Source organism: Sinohyriopsis cumingii, chromosome 6 (genome assembly GCF_028554795.1).
Source record: "Sinohyriopsis cumingii isolate HCF-2022 chromosome 6, ASM2855479v2, whole genome shotgun sequence".
Classification (NCBI taxonomy): Eukaryota; Metazoa; Mollusca; class Bivalvia; order Unionida; family Unionidae; genus Sinohyriopsis; species Sinohyriopsis cumingii.
The window spans coordinates 45827975-45842097 of record NC_142966.1 but is presented as its reverse complement, the minus strand read 5'-3'; the positions used below and the strand labels follow the sequence as shown (position 1 = coordinate 45842097).

Sequence of the window (14123 nt, the reverse complement as noted above, 5' to 3'; positions counted from 1 at the left end):
ATTCACTAGATTAAATACCAGTTAATGTTAGAATATAAAATGTGATAAACACAAAGTCCTTGACTCAGAAAAAAAATAACAATCGAAACAGTTAATCCATACTATTAGCGAAACTATTTAGCTATGTATTAGTTGTTTACAGAATAAAAAAATTCAATGATTCGGGTCAGATAGAAAATGAACTTGATTCTGGACAAGGTAAAATCCAACATACAATGTTACATTATCAATAGCATATAGAAACCTAACAAATCATGCAAATTAAATATGCATAATTCTCTTAATTAAAATGTGTTAGACATTGTGTGTAAAGTTCGCAAAATAAGAAGAAAAAAGCAGGAACAAAAAAAAAAAAACGAAGAACAAAAGAAGAGAAGAAAAAAGCGAAATTAATATGGTACGGTATTTCCTTGTAAAGCGAGTACCAGATTTCTTATTGGTTACCTTATGGTTTAGTTACAGAGCAATTAGGTCTCCTAAACAATTTTAACCATAATCGTATGCGAAAACCAAGCAACAATAATGACATATCAATCTTTCGTTGCCGAATTAAATCAAATGCTACCATAAAATGTAACGGTTACATGTGTACTTTGCTGGTTCCTTTCATTTCATATCCCAATGACACTTTAAGATTTTGTTTATCTATCGCTTAACAAAAACGATATGTAAATTTAATGTTTTATTGGAATATTCTCGCTGTTATAGACTACTCGCAAAATAGGTTTGCATGCATCTTGCATTGTCTGAACGTATTAATTAGTGCTCATTCATAATGCACTATTTGTGTATACCACTTTACCGTTTCTCTAATGGACTCGGACATACTTTTTCTTTTTAAAGAAATGTCAAAACGGACAGGTAATTATTGTGGAGCGATAATATTATGGCGTACATGCAGGAAATTATGAACTGTCCTGTGATAGAGATGGATTAGATAAAGAGCGGACGGACGGACAGACGGATGGTATTGTGAAATTACTGACAACAACATTCATGAAAGTTGAGATCAAAAAGAAGACCTTATCAACATCCTTTGCTGTGCGTCAGTGCATTCATACGATTTGAAAGAAAAATATCTTAATTTAATTTGCAGACGCAGAGGAAGAGGAGAAGAGGAAGGTAGTTAAGAAGAGGAATTGGATAATGGAGGGAGGAGCAAAGGTTAGGTGAGGAGGAGAAATCTCCAGGAACGGACATATCATTTATCATTTAGCGTCATTCTTGAGGTATGTACAATTGCAGAGTAAACATAGATAAGCGGAGAATAACAATTCCATTTTTTTCCATCACATTATTAAGTGAGTCAGACAAACAAAATACCTTTGTCACGCGGCGCTATGCATCTCAAATCATTATTGTAACCTGTTCTTGAACCTATTGCGATACATTCTTAAACTGCTTTGTTTGGACTTTGTACCTCACCTAAGTCCTTTTAGCTATTTGAAATATGAGAAACTAGACAAATATGACATGGATCCAGCATGCCTGGGCGTATCCTTAAACAAGATATATTTCATGCCTGGGCGTATCCTTAAACAAGGGATATTTCATGCCTGAGCGTATCCTTAAACAAGGGATATTTCATGCCTGGGCGTATCCGTAAACAATGTATATTTAAGGTTATAGTCATTTTCTGGAAGATACGGTGTAAAATGAAGTACAATGCATTGGATGTAGATTATATAAATGTGCTCAGATTCTTTTCAAGAAAGGTACAAATGTCACTCATTCTGTAGACTCTGATATTCCACTAGAATAGCAAGCAGTTGTACACGCATAATGCTAAATAATTGTAGCATACTATACAATAAAAGTCGTACTGAAAAATGGTGCCTCTGCCTGGAAGTGCCAAATCTCTATATTCGAGGAAAATATTGCATGAAATACCAAATGGGACGTTGCGACGTGCTTCGTAATATCCAAAATTTTGTCTCTTTTTATCCAATGAGGACCTTAAGACACCTTCTGTAATCAACATAAGGGTTCTTTAATGCGCCCTTGCAATAAATATATTTTCGCTAATCAAGTAACAACCACACATTCACGAGACTTTACATCCACACTTGCATGGTTTTACTTGCTTCACATTCGCATCGGTACACTTTTCTAAGCCAAAGATCGGTATTTTATGCCAAGTACCAAAAACATGACCCAAACATCTGATATACATGATTATTCCTGTCACACATTGCTAAACATTTAATTCCTATCACATGATTATTTCTATCACACATTACTAAACATTTAATTCCTATCACGTGATTATTCCTATCACACATTACTAAACATTTAATTCCTATCACATGATTATTCTTATCACACATTGCTAAACATTTAAACATGAGAGTATCCAGAGAATTACTTAGCTTAAGAACATTGAGGGTTATTGTTCCATTTTATGAAAATAACGCATGCTCCCACAAAGTCCAGTGAACACGGTACCTTGTAACATTTGCTCCTAGTTACTCGACATGAGAAACATTTTTCCATGCTTGGAGAAAGATCTAGAATTGAAAAGATGCTGAAAGAGGAATATGGTTGTATATTCTCAAATCCGTATCAATTCCTTACTGCGATGTTGAATATACTATAATGTTTAAATAATGTTGATGAGTAACTAATCACATATATCATTTATGTAGGTAACACAGTTTTTAAAAGCAATATGTTTCATTTCCTGACGTCTAATTTCTAAATTTCTAATATATTAGCGTCATGTTGACGCGATGATAGCTCCTTTCTCGTTTTTTGCGTAACTTCCATCAACATTAGGCCTGCTAATATCAGAACAGGCACCGTAATATCAGTTTACTCTCCGTAATATCAGTTTGCTCTCCGTAATATCAGTTTACTCTCAGTAATATCAGTTTACTCACCGTAATATCAGTTTACTCCCAGTAATATCAGTTTACTCCCCGTAATATCAGATGACCTTCCATGCTATCAGATTAAAAACTGTAGTATCTGATCAGGCAACGTAACGTCAGATTAGGCAAGTTAACATCACTTCAGGCACCGTAATATCCGATCAAGTACCGTAACATCCGATTAAGCACCGTAATATCAGCGGGGGCCCGTTAATGACTGAAACTCTTCGAACACCAAACTCAAGCTTAAGCGCAGTTTGCAAACTTTCATATTCTTTCACTTAGAGCGAAGTTAGTATCTCCTACTTTTCAGTTTTTATGAGTTTGGTTCCTCTATTAGTAACATAAATTTATATTAATTCGGCATACTGGGGCCCCAGGTGGCCGAGTGGTCTCAAGCGCTTGCCTATACCGATCAATATCATCTCACTTCTGTCCGTGTGGGTTCAAGGCATGGGCTCGGCCATTGAGGGTATGTGAGAAATTTTGTCGGTTGCTTCCCGTGGGTCGGTGGTTCTTACCTGGGATTTTAAGGGTTTTTCCTCCAATCGTTATACTGGCCGCCATGAAAAGTATCATGCGCTGCATAATGGTGTTAAACCCATAACAACAACAATAGCTTACTCCAGGCTGCACACCTAATCTGGAAATAAGCCGTACGTTCTTGCTCAAAAGTATTTGAGACAACCGGGATGAGGATTTGAGATAACGGGATGAGGAGTTGGCTGGAGGCATGATGTCAGTGTGCAGAATGTAATATGCGGTGAGCGTGGGGACAGAAAGTGGGAATGAAAATATGGATATGTATACATTATTTACACCAATTTTACAACCAGTTTTTATAATTAGGTCATTGAATGCTAGTGCTAAAACACTGTCTTAAGTTAGAAGTACATGTAGTTCTAACTGTTAATCTTACCTGCGAAGACTTTTCGGACGGCGGCTAATCCAAATAGGAAAATTATAATTCTCTTACAATATGTATCCATTTCCTAGCACTGATATCAAAGCTTTGTAGATCCTGTCCCGCACACGGTATGTTTGTTACTTCCTGATTGACAGAGGATGTAAAGCACATAGCGTCAGGTAAAATTTAATAATACTCTATTTACTACCTGAAACACAACACTGATACATGTACTCGACAGCGAAACGATGGCGAGGTTAAAGGTCACGCAAAAGCGTGTATTGTGTAGAAGATCTTATTATATGTCATTTTAAAGCATCTTATTTACATCCCAGCAACATGTCATGCTTAATATATAACTGAACGGGTCATATTGATTTAGTAGACAAAATTTCTACGTAATTATTCATTAAAACAGTCAACTAAAGGACATTATCCCATGTATGTGACAACCTGCATAGAGAAGGTGAATTTATCGACTTGACCTCTGAATTCGCCATGGTTTTGGGATCCCGTATTATACCAACGGGGACAAGGACCTGAAATGAGTGAGTACAAGTGAGCCTTCTCATTGATGTATAGAGGCATATACTGCACTTTGTTAGGCAAAGGATAACTGTGAGTCGGTATGGGTATGGGTAGTTATGCGTGTGTGTGTGTTTGAGAGAGAGAGAGAGAGAGAGAGAGAGAGAGAGAGAGAGAGATTTTAGTGTGTCTTTATAGAAGTTGGGGAAACTTATGCTTGGTCGGTTGGGCTTCTGTAATGAAAAGATTTAGTGGCCCTGCTCCATGGATTGTTGGCATAAAGAAACGTCACGCTTTTTTTTTAGTAATGTTTGGAGTCAGCTGGGAAAACGGGTGTGGGGTGGGGTGGGGTCATGATACAACTTAGTATTTAGTCATCGGGTGTGGGGTGGGGTGAGGTCATGAAACAACTTAGTATTTAGTCGTTGTGGTCAACTCATTTAAAAAGCATATTCTGCTTAATTTCTAACAAATATTCTTCAAATCGCATGCAAAGATGTCATACAACCTACATTGACTAACATGGCATGCACAACTATCACACATCCTACACTGACTCGAATCGCATGCACAACTGTCAGACACAACACACTGACTCAGATCGCATGCAGAACTATTAGACATCCTACACTGACTCAAATCGCATGCACAACTGTCAGACAGCATACATTTATTCAGCTCGCATGCATATGCATAACTGTCAGAATCCTTTAATGAATCAAATCAGACGTACATTGTCAGACAGATCATACTGACGCAAATCGTATCCAAAATGGTCAGACATCCCATACTGATTCAAATCGTATCCAAAACGGTCAGACATCCCATACTGATTCAAATTGTATGCAAAACTGAGACATCCCATACTGATTAAAATCACATGCAAAACTGTCAGACATCACATACTAAACCAAATCATATGCTAAACTGACAGACATTCTATACTGATTCAAATCACATGCAAAACTGTCAGACATCACATACTAAGACAAATTACATGCTAAACTGACAGACATTCCATACTGATTCAAATCACATGCTAAACTGATAGATATTCCATACTAAGTAAAATCATATGCTAAACTGACAGACATTCCATACTGACTACTCAAGTCTCAGTCGTTAGTTTCACTTAATTTACTTAATAATTTGCTGAATGATTTTTTTTTTTATAACAGAAAAGTAGTTTTATCTGAAAATTGAGTGCAAGTATTATCTAGCTACACGCAGACATACCGTCTTGAGATTTTCAAGTAAATTCGCAGTCTGAATTTCGGAAAGTTTGCAATTCAAGGATAGGTCTGCCGTCACATAATATTTTAGCCAGCCGTAGTCTACGATATTTGTTTGCTATTTATTGCACTTCGGTCGATACAATAATGCTAAAAGGAACACACACTATACTTCATTTTAAGGAATTGAATTTAAAAACTACATTTAATTAAAGTGTATACCACAAGTAAAAACTAATCACACAATTATGTACGCTAACATTAACGCTGCGTCATGAAAACTCTGTCGAATGGAAGAATAAACAGGCTACAGGATATGCACCCTGACCAGCTGCTGTTGTTCATACTATGGATTTTAGGCCAGTTTTCAGATAATAGGATATAGCTGGCGACCAGTAAATATGGTGGAGGAAGAACCGGGATTACCCCAGCATGTATCACCGAACCTCGGGAAGCTACTGGCAAGCTTTCTCACATACCCACGTTGGCCGAGCCCGAGACTCGAACCCACATGATAGTCTTAGACCACTCAACCGCCCGAGGCCCAGCCTTGACATAAAGCGTTTGTTTACTCTGTCATCAACGTTTGTTCTCTGTTTTCTGAACCTTTTCTCACTATTTTAAGCGTGCAGTCATGGGTTGTACAGAAGAGAGGATTCAAACTGTATGCACACAAGCAAGCTATAAGTACCGACAAGACACACGTGTAAATCAAATACACAAGATCGAAAGGAATTAAATTTTTAACAATAATGTTTGCTGGAAAGCTTGTACAACATCCCTCTGTAGACTCGCACATCAGGGTAGATACTCATATTTGTTATTTAGAAGCACACGATTCATATGAGCATATCTGCATGTCGACAGGGATCATCCTGATTTTAATAAGGGTGAAAGTGACTCCGAAACACGTTGGAATAAACCACTAGGAATGATACGGTCACACATACAGAGATAAATGTATATTTGCCTATTAGGTTTCAGTGAACATTAACTTGGTTTTTTCTGTAATATCTCTGACCCGGAGTCTATAAGCAGTACGTACAGTTATGTGTATTTAAAGCGGAATAATTTGGTTCTTTCCTCTAATACCAGTCTATCAGTTAGAGTTTTAAAAAAAGCATGTACCGAGTAAAAGTTTTTAGAAAGTAATGAAAGAAGTCCAGGTTCAGCTACTCGTATATTATTTTTAAAGATGGTGACAGCAAAAGGTAAATGAGGATGATGACAGAATGATGTGTTTGCTGGCTATTAGGGAGCGTTCAGCTCCAGTAGGATTTGCCTCCTTTTGAAATGAAAGCGTTCGCCACCCTGTAGATCAACATTCATCCAGTTGCATAAGTATAGGTAGGTGTACATATTTTAATACTATGTGCCAGTTATTCCGTGTATCTTCTTGGTTACGTATAATTTTTAAACTATTCATTGTACTAATCTGCACACGCCAGCTACTTGAAATCGCTTAGATTACCAAGGATGTCATTTCTTTCAACGGATGGCGGGCAGTCAATGCAAGGGAAATATTAATTCAGCAAAGAATCTACTGGATAAATATAGTAAAGGTCAGAGCTCTAAATTTCCCTTTAGTTATAAAAAAAATAAGAAAATTTAATCCAGATAACAAAATAAATAAAAATTAGTACACACTCTATTCAAAATGTAAACATGTATATGATTTTCGTTCCGTTCTGACACAATTAACCATTTTAGATGGAAGATTTGAGTGCGTTTCTGGAGATGACCCAGATTAAAACATCACAGCAAAAGATTCATACAAATTTATTATTAGAAAATCATGTTCTTATTTTGCACACTTAAAATGATTTTAATATGTCTATTCCAATATAATATATACTATCTGTATTCTTCATTTAAAATAATATTTTTCTTTAATATTCTCGTTACTTTACTCAAAACGATATCTTCGCTAGGCACGATTTCGATATGTTAACCTATCTACAGTTTGGCGCATCGATCAAATATTTCAATGCTTTGTCCTAGCGACATTTATTTGATTCCATAGTTGCCTCCCTTAATATGAAATGCCAACTAACCAGTACTGTGCAACATAGGTGCTTTGTACATCAGTCGAAAATGGTAGAGGCAATGGGCTTCAAAAGGATACTTTGTAAGCTTAACGTCGAAAGTATGGCTACGTAAAAGAGCAAAGTCACAACAGGCGTATTTGAGGCAAAGGACGTATTTGTATTAAAACACGGACCAGCATTGGAAAATTGTTTATTTGTGAATACATTACAATTGTGTGTTTCCCTTTTCTCGATCATGTAGGAAGAATGTTCAAATTTGAACAAGTCAGTTTTGATCGGATGCAGTGGCTTGCCGCCCCATCCAATGACATTCATTGACCTGAAGCACTAAACCATCTGTTCGATCAGCCAAGGTGTAGATTGGGTTAACATGTCTGAACCTTGGCTAGCGAAGATGACAAAACGAAATCCTTATCCAATCGAATTTGTTTATTCTGTATTGTAGCACGTGTTTTCCAACATATACTTCAGCTGAGCTGCGTTCTGGTTAGTACTGTCTTTAGAAATTTTGTCCAAGATCCCTTCTCAAAGATACACACACTGCTCTTAAATACTACTACTACTACTACTACTACTACTACTACTACTACTAATAATGATAATAACATTTTTTCTTTCCAAACGAGGTCTGAAATAAACATTGCCTCAAACCATGCATATTTTAGTACATTAAAAGGCAATTAAAGGGAATTCACATATACACTAAAAGAATATGAAAAGCATCCTATACCAAATGTACATTGGTAATGTATACTATTAGACGATTCTGTTGTAATTTATAAAGCAAAAAAGCCTATTCTAATTTATTACATTGATTATAATACAATAATCTAATTATGTAAGATGGAGTGACATTATTCAAAGCAACTGCAGACATTATATACAATAAATATAACATTCATCTGTCAAAAACAAAAATGGAAACAATTTGGGCAGTACATGCAACCATGTCAATAACTCCAAATTTTTGAATACTATGAAGGCCATGCACTCGAAGTTGAAGGTTCTTTGACTTGTCCATTTAAGAAACAGACATGCCGCTGATTTCGAAATATTGCTAAATAAAACTAACATAATAAAATAATGATATAATAAAAGCGAAATAATTAGAAAAAATTAAACATTGTATAATTAGAAAGAACGCTTTTAATAAATATTATAACTAAATAATAAGAATCCAATAAAAGTAATAAAGAGCAATAATTTAAATAGTATAGTTAGATAGCTTTAATCATATAAATGGTATATTACAAAATAGCATTAATCATATAAATGGTATATTACAAAATAGCATTAATCATATAAATGATATATTACAAAATAGCTTTAATCATATAAATGGTATATTACAAAATAGCATTAATCATATAAATGGTATATTACAAAATAGCATTAATCATATAAATGGTATATTACAAAATAGCTTTAATCATATAAATGGTATATTACAAAATAGCATTAATCATATAAATGATATATTACAAAATAGCTTTAATCATATAAATGGTATATTACAAAATAGCTTTAATCATATAAATGGTATATTACAAAATAGCATTAATCATATAAATGGTATATTACAAAATAGCATTAATCATATAAATGGTATATTACAAAATAGCTTTAATCATATAAATGGTATATTACAAAATAGCATTAATCATATAAATGGTATATTACAAAATAGCATTAATCATATAAATGGTATATTACAAAATAGCTTTAATCATATAAATGGTATATTACAAAATAGCATTAATCATATAAATGGTATATTACAAAATAGCATTAATCATATAAATGGTATATTACAAAATAGCATTAATCATATAAATGGTATATTACAAATAGCATTAATCATATAAATGGTATATTACAAAATAGCATTAATCGTATAAATGGTATATTACAAAATAGTATAAAATTCAAATATAAATGGTATATTACAAAATAGTAAAAGATTCAAACATTTTATGCAAAACTTGCAGCCACCATAAAGTTAAAAAATTTCTTCCTTTAATATTGTAACCATCGTGTCAGTGTAAAACGCATAGGTCTACAGTAGTAAATGCACATAATTATCATATTAATCTAGATTACTGCGAGACGCTAAGAGTCGAATCTTGATCCGGATTTTCTGATGCTTACAACTATACTTGGTCTAGCAATCACAATCAAATTACAAAATTCAGTGGTCAGACAACTGAATAAAATTATCACGGTTAACCGAAAAACAAAAATTAAATTGCTTAAGAATTCGTCACTTTGAATACGAACTTAATGAACCGAATTATATATTGGTAACCTGATAAGAGCATGAATATCGCAGCTTTATGAATGGCGCGCATGAAAGTCACTCAATTTCACTACTATCACTGTCAATAATACAAATTCTACGACATATGGGGGCAGCAGACCCATTTTTGTGATTACGGTTATTGTGCAGTTGTCACATTTTACATGGCGGAAGAAGATTTCACCAGCTGAAGGTTAGCTGTGGATACCATATATTTCTTGATTGTATGCAGCGATTGTTCACCTAAAGGCTGGCACTGGCATCGAATATGTTCAGGAAGGTTCATACTTTATGGACGTGGACTACGGAAAATCACATGAGCCGCAACAGGACAATTGCCAGGATCTTCCAGACAAGCAAATTGTTTTGGTCGAAACGCCTTTTAGGTGAGTACCTTGCTGTCACCGGCACGAGTTTTTGTTTCCCGTTAATTAAATCAATATATTCATGTCCAGTTTCTTCAGGTTTAAGCTGAATACCACCAACAACACCCCCAGGTTCCAATTTCGGTTTTCCGTTTTACCTATCAGCAAAAACACCATTGTTTTTGTAGCCACATTTTACTAGTTAAGTCTGTTGGCCTGTAGAATCCAATACACCTGTTTTCAGCAAGAATTTCCCCGGGTTTTCATCGTGGAATTAGTGGCATTTGGTTACTTTCTTTGGCTTTATTTAAGTTCCTTAGATGTAATATTTGTCACAGAAGTGCTCAATTCCTAATCAATAACCATACTGTATGGATAATTATTCGCATGAAAGTACATGTCAGTTGACCTGTGACAAGTTGTATAAAGGATCAGGCTCGTATTCGATGCCATCAGACGTCGTGACAGACAAATAAACCTAAAGATATGTCCATCAGGTTCTGCAACAGCAATTTTACTCATATTACTAAATTTGCACCATGAGGATGATGAAAACTAGTTTCTAAATCGTTCCTCAACACTATTAGTTGTTCCTCACAGAGGTTTTGTTTTCAAACTGTTTACAAATTCGAATGCTCAGCAAATATAAGGACCTGGTTTACTTTCGTGTCAGGTTAATCGATACTGTCAAGAAAATAATTAATGTTTCGATAGCAGAATCGCATATTTGTCCATAATCTACATGTTGAACACGTCTCTAAACAAATCTTCAATATTTTGTTTCCAAATGCATTCATTATTCAGTAAACGCTGCAGCGTTAACAATCATGAATTTCCGTAAATGTGCTGTATAATATGGTAATGTTTTATGTGGGTATTTTCCGATTGTGATCCTTCTTCAGAAGAATATTGCAGCTCTATTTACAGCTTCAACAGTAAGGAATAACTACTTTTTTGTTGTTGCCATGACACAAACCATATTTGGACCTTTGAGATATTTCAAATATAAAGCAAACGTTCTGCGGTGAGAATTGTTGTTAGTGTCAAAATTTATCGAAGCATCGTTAAAAAGTCAGTTTCAAGATGATTAATAACAGCACAACAGCCTTTTCTTTTATAGACTTAGGTGATCGCAGACAAAAGATAAGAAGAGTAACAATAAGAAACATTATATTCTCAGATATTAGTGGCCGCATTCAAAATGTTTACAATGGTATACATTTATGAAACACATTTCTATAACACGAATCTATATTTGAAACGTTTTAAGCAAAATTAATTAATTGTATTTGCTACAAAGTGATGGGTTACAGAGTTATTTCTGTCGAGCATTTTCTTAGCTGTCTGTAAAATGTTAATTTCTCCATCACTTCCCATTCTATCAGGTACTTGTAACAGGATGTATATATAGGACGCCACAAAATCATGGCTGACAAGCAATAAATTGACCTGCATAGTACATATAAGTTTTCCAAGTTGAACAGTATATGATACAATTATAGAACACAAGATATCCATGCGTGTATAAATTAGGTTCTTTTTACCATTGAGAACACATCATTTAATTTACTTCCTATTAAGAACGATAGTTTTATATATTAATTTTACAGACGGCTTAATTTGAACTGATTATTGAAGACAACATTACAGACGATTTGTCATGATATCCATGCATGCAATTACTTCTCGTTAGCATCGGATGCGGGAAGTAGCGGGTTCGAACCTTGGCCGAGTAATACCAAAGACTTATAAAAATGGTACAAACAGCTGCCTCGCTAGACGCTTAGCATTTAGAGGTTAGTGTCAGCACTGGTCGGCCTGGTGTCAGGATGATGTGACTGGGTGGGTCATCATGCTACATGTCTGCGCCATGATGCCCCAGTGCTAGACATCACTATAAACTGTCAGACTGCAGAAAGTGTAGCAATATGACTGACAAATTGTTAAAGCTACTTAAAAAATAAAAATCACACACACACACACACACACACACACACACACACACACACACACACACCTCTAGTCAGGTGGATGACAGTAATACTATACAATAAGGAAAATATTTCACTTTTTTAATCGAGATAAAAAATAACGTTTAAACAAAATAGCCAAAGATAATGTATATAAATGTGAATATCTAATGATTAATATTGTTGTTTTGTAGCAGAATTGGCACGCGTTACAGGAGAGTATTTTGGGAAAAATATAATACAGTATAATGCCTACATGTTTTAGATACAAACATTTACAATCGTTGATTATAGCATTATTTTGATTATAAAATAATGGTTCCAAAATAACTTTAGAGGAAAAAAACCCTTTCTTTAGTTACCATACATTAGAGGTGCACAACCCTTTTCGGCCAAGGCCAAATTGCATTTTCTTAGTCCACTCGAGGGCTGCAAACACTAACTTCTTTAAGATAATTGCTGTTCAAGGGTCAGATTTCTCTGTTGTTTTAATTAGCCCTGAGGGCCAGGCAGAAAACGTTTGCTGGCCGGATCTGGCCCGTAGGCCAGGGATTGTGCACCCCTGCCATACATTGTTCACAGAGGGCTAGTTATTTCTAATCAGAATCATCACCAGTATATACTTCTATTTGTTCTTCTGTATTGGTGTTGTTATAAGTTTCCAAAAAGATATTAGTTAAGGAGTTTTCTTTTAAAAAAATTTAAGTAGTACAGATGTGTCGATCCTGGTCCAATTTTTTATGTTACACCTTGGAAAGATCTACACTTATCATAAATAGTGTAATAAAGATATGAGAACGTTTCTGGAATATTCATATTTTTTCAGAGCTGGACAATAGGTGTTATTTGAGAGCTGGATCACTCAACCAGATAAAACCAGACAATCGTTCGTTCCATAATATGCTTGTGTAGTCGATACGGATGTTCCTTTTGTGATGAATCTGTTTAACCGTCCATCTGATTAGGACAATGTTTATGACATGTTGTCTAAAATTTCAAAGCTCATTGATGAGAGAGGAAAACAGGAGCACTGATTCCACATGCAGTTGAATATTAATCTTAAGAAAGAATGTGTGTGTGTGTGTGTGTGTGTGTGTGTGTGTGTGTGTGTGTGATTTTTAATATAACAGTTAACAATTTGTCAGTCATATTGCTACACTTTCTGCAGTGTGGCAATTTATAGTGATGTCTAGCACTGGGGCATCGTGCCGCAGACACGTAGCATGATGTCCCACCCAGTCACATTATCCTGACACCAGGCCGGCCAGTCCTAACACTAACCTCTTAATGCTGAGCGCCAAGCGAGGCAGTTGTTAGTATCATTTTTGTAAGTCTTTGGTATGATTCGGTCGAGGTTCGAACCCACGACCTCCCGCTTCCGAGGCAGACGCTCTAACCACTAGGCCACCGGAGCGTTCAACAATGTAAGTAACCATGACAAAATGCTGCTAAGCTGAGCAAGGAAAAATCCCGAATACTCAAACCAACTGTTCAGCTAAAAAACAAATGTTACTTTTTGAAATATTTGTTGGTTATACATTTCAGCATTCTTTGTATGATTGTGTATATTCTCGACTGAAAGTGTCTGAGACAAGAAACAGTTGTACAGGAAGTCGTCTCCGTTTTCACTGCATATCTGCCTGTATCACATTCATGAATTATTCTCAAGCACAACCTTCAAAGGTCCAGCGCATGTCTATGAATATACCGTATTTACTCGCTTATAAAACGAGTCCAACTGCAAAATGCACATAAACCGATCTGCCATTGCATCACGCGCCGGCAGATCTGGATGTGCAAGTTGTTAGGAGTAACCTGTAGATAAAACAGCATAGACTCTGATCTACAGTCGCATTATGCTTCGGCAGATCATGATTTTTGTTTTTTTGCAGTTTGACTCGGCTCATCAG

At 35.4% G+C, this 14123-nt stretch overlaps 1 protein-coding gene across 2 annotated transcripts in view; it reads right to left on the bottom strand.

Annotated features, from left to right (window-relative positions):
• The window catches only part of LOC149796849 (uncharacterized), a 35913-nt gene extending 31953 nt beyond the window's left edge, over window positions 1-3960 (bottom strand). Inside the window, exon 1 of one of the 2 annotated variants that reach the window (XM_089961489.1) lies at window positions 3790-3960. In XM_089961489.1, the coding sequence (XP_089817615.1) occupies window positions 3790-3859 (70 nt within the window). In that variant the 5' untranslated portion in view covers window positions 3860-3960. The remainder of the gene's footprint in view (window positions 1-3789) is intronic. The other variant, XM_089961488.1, reaches the window with a different exon arrangement.
• Between the last annotated feature and the right edge of the window lie 10163 nt (window positions 3961-14123).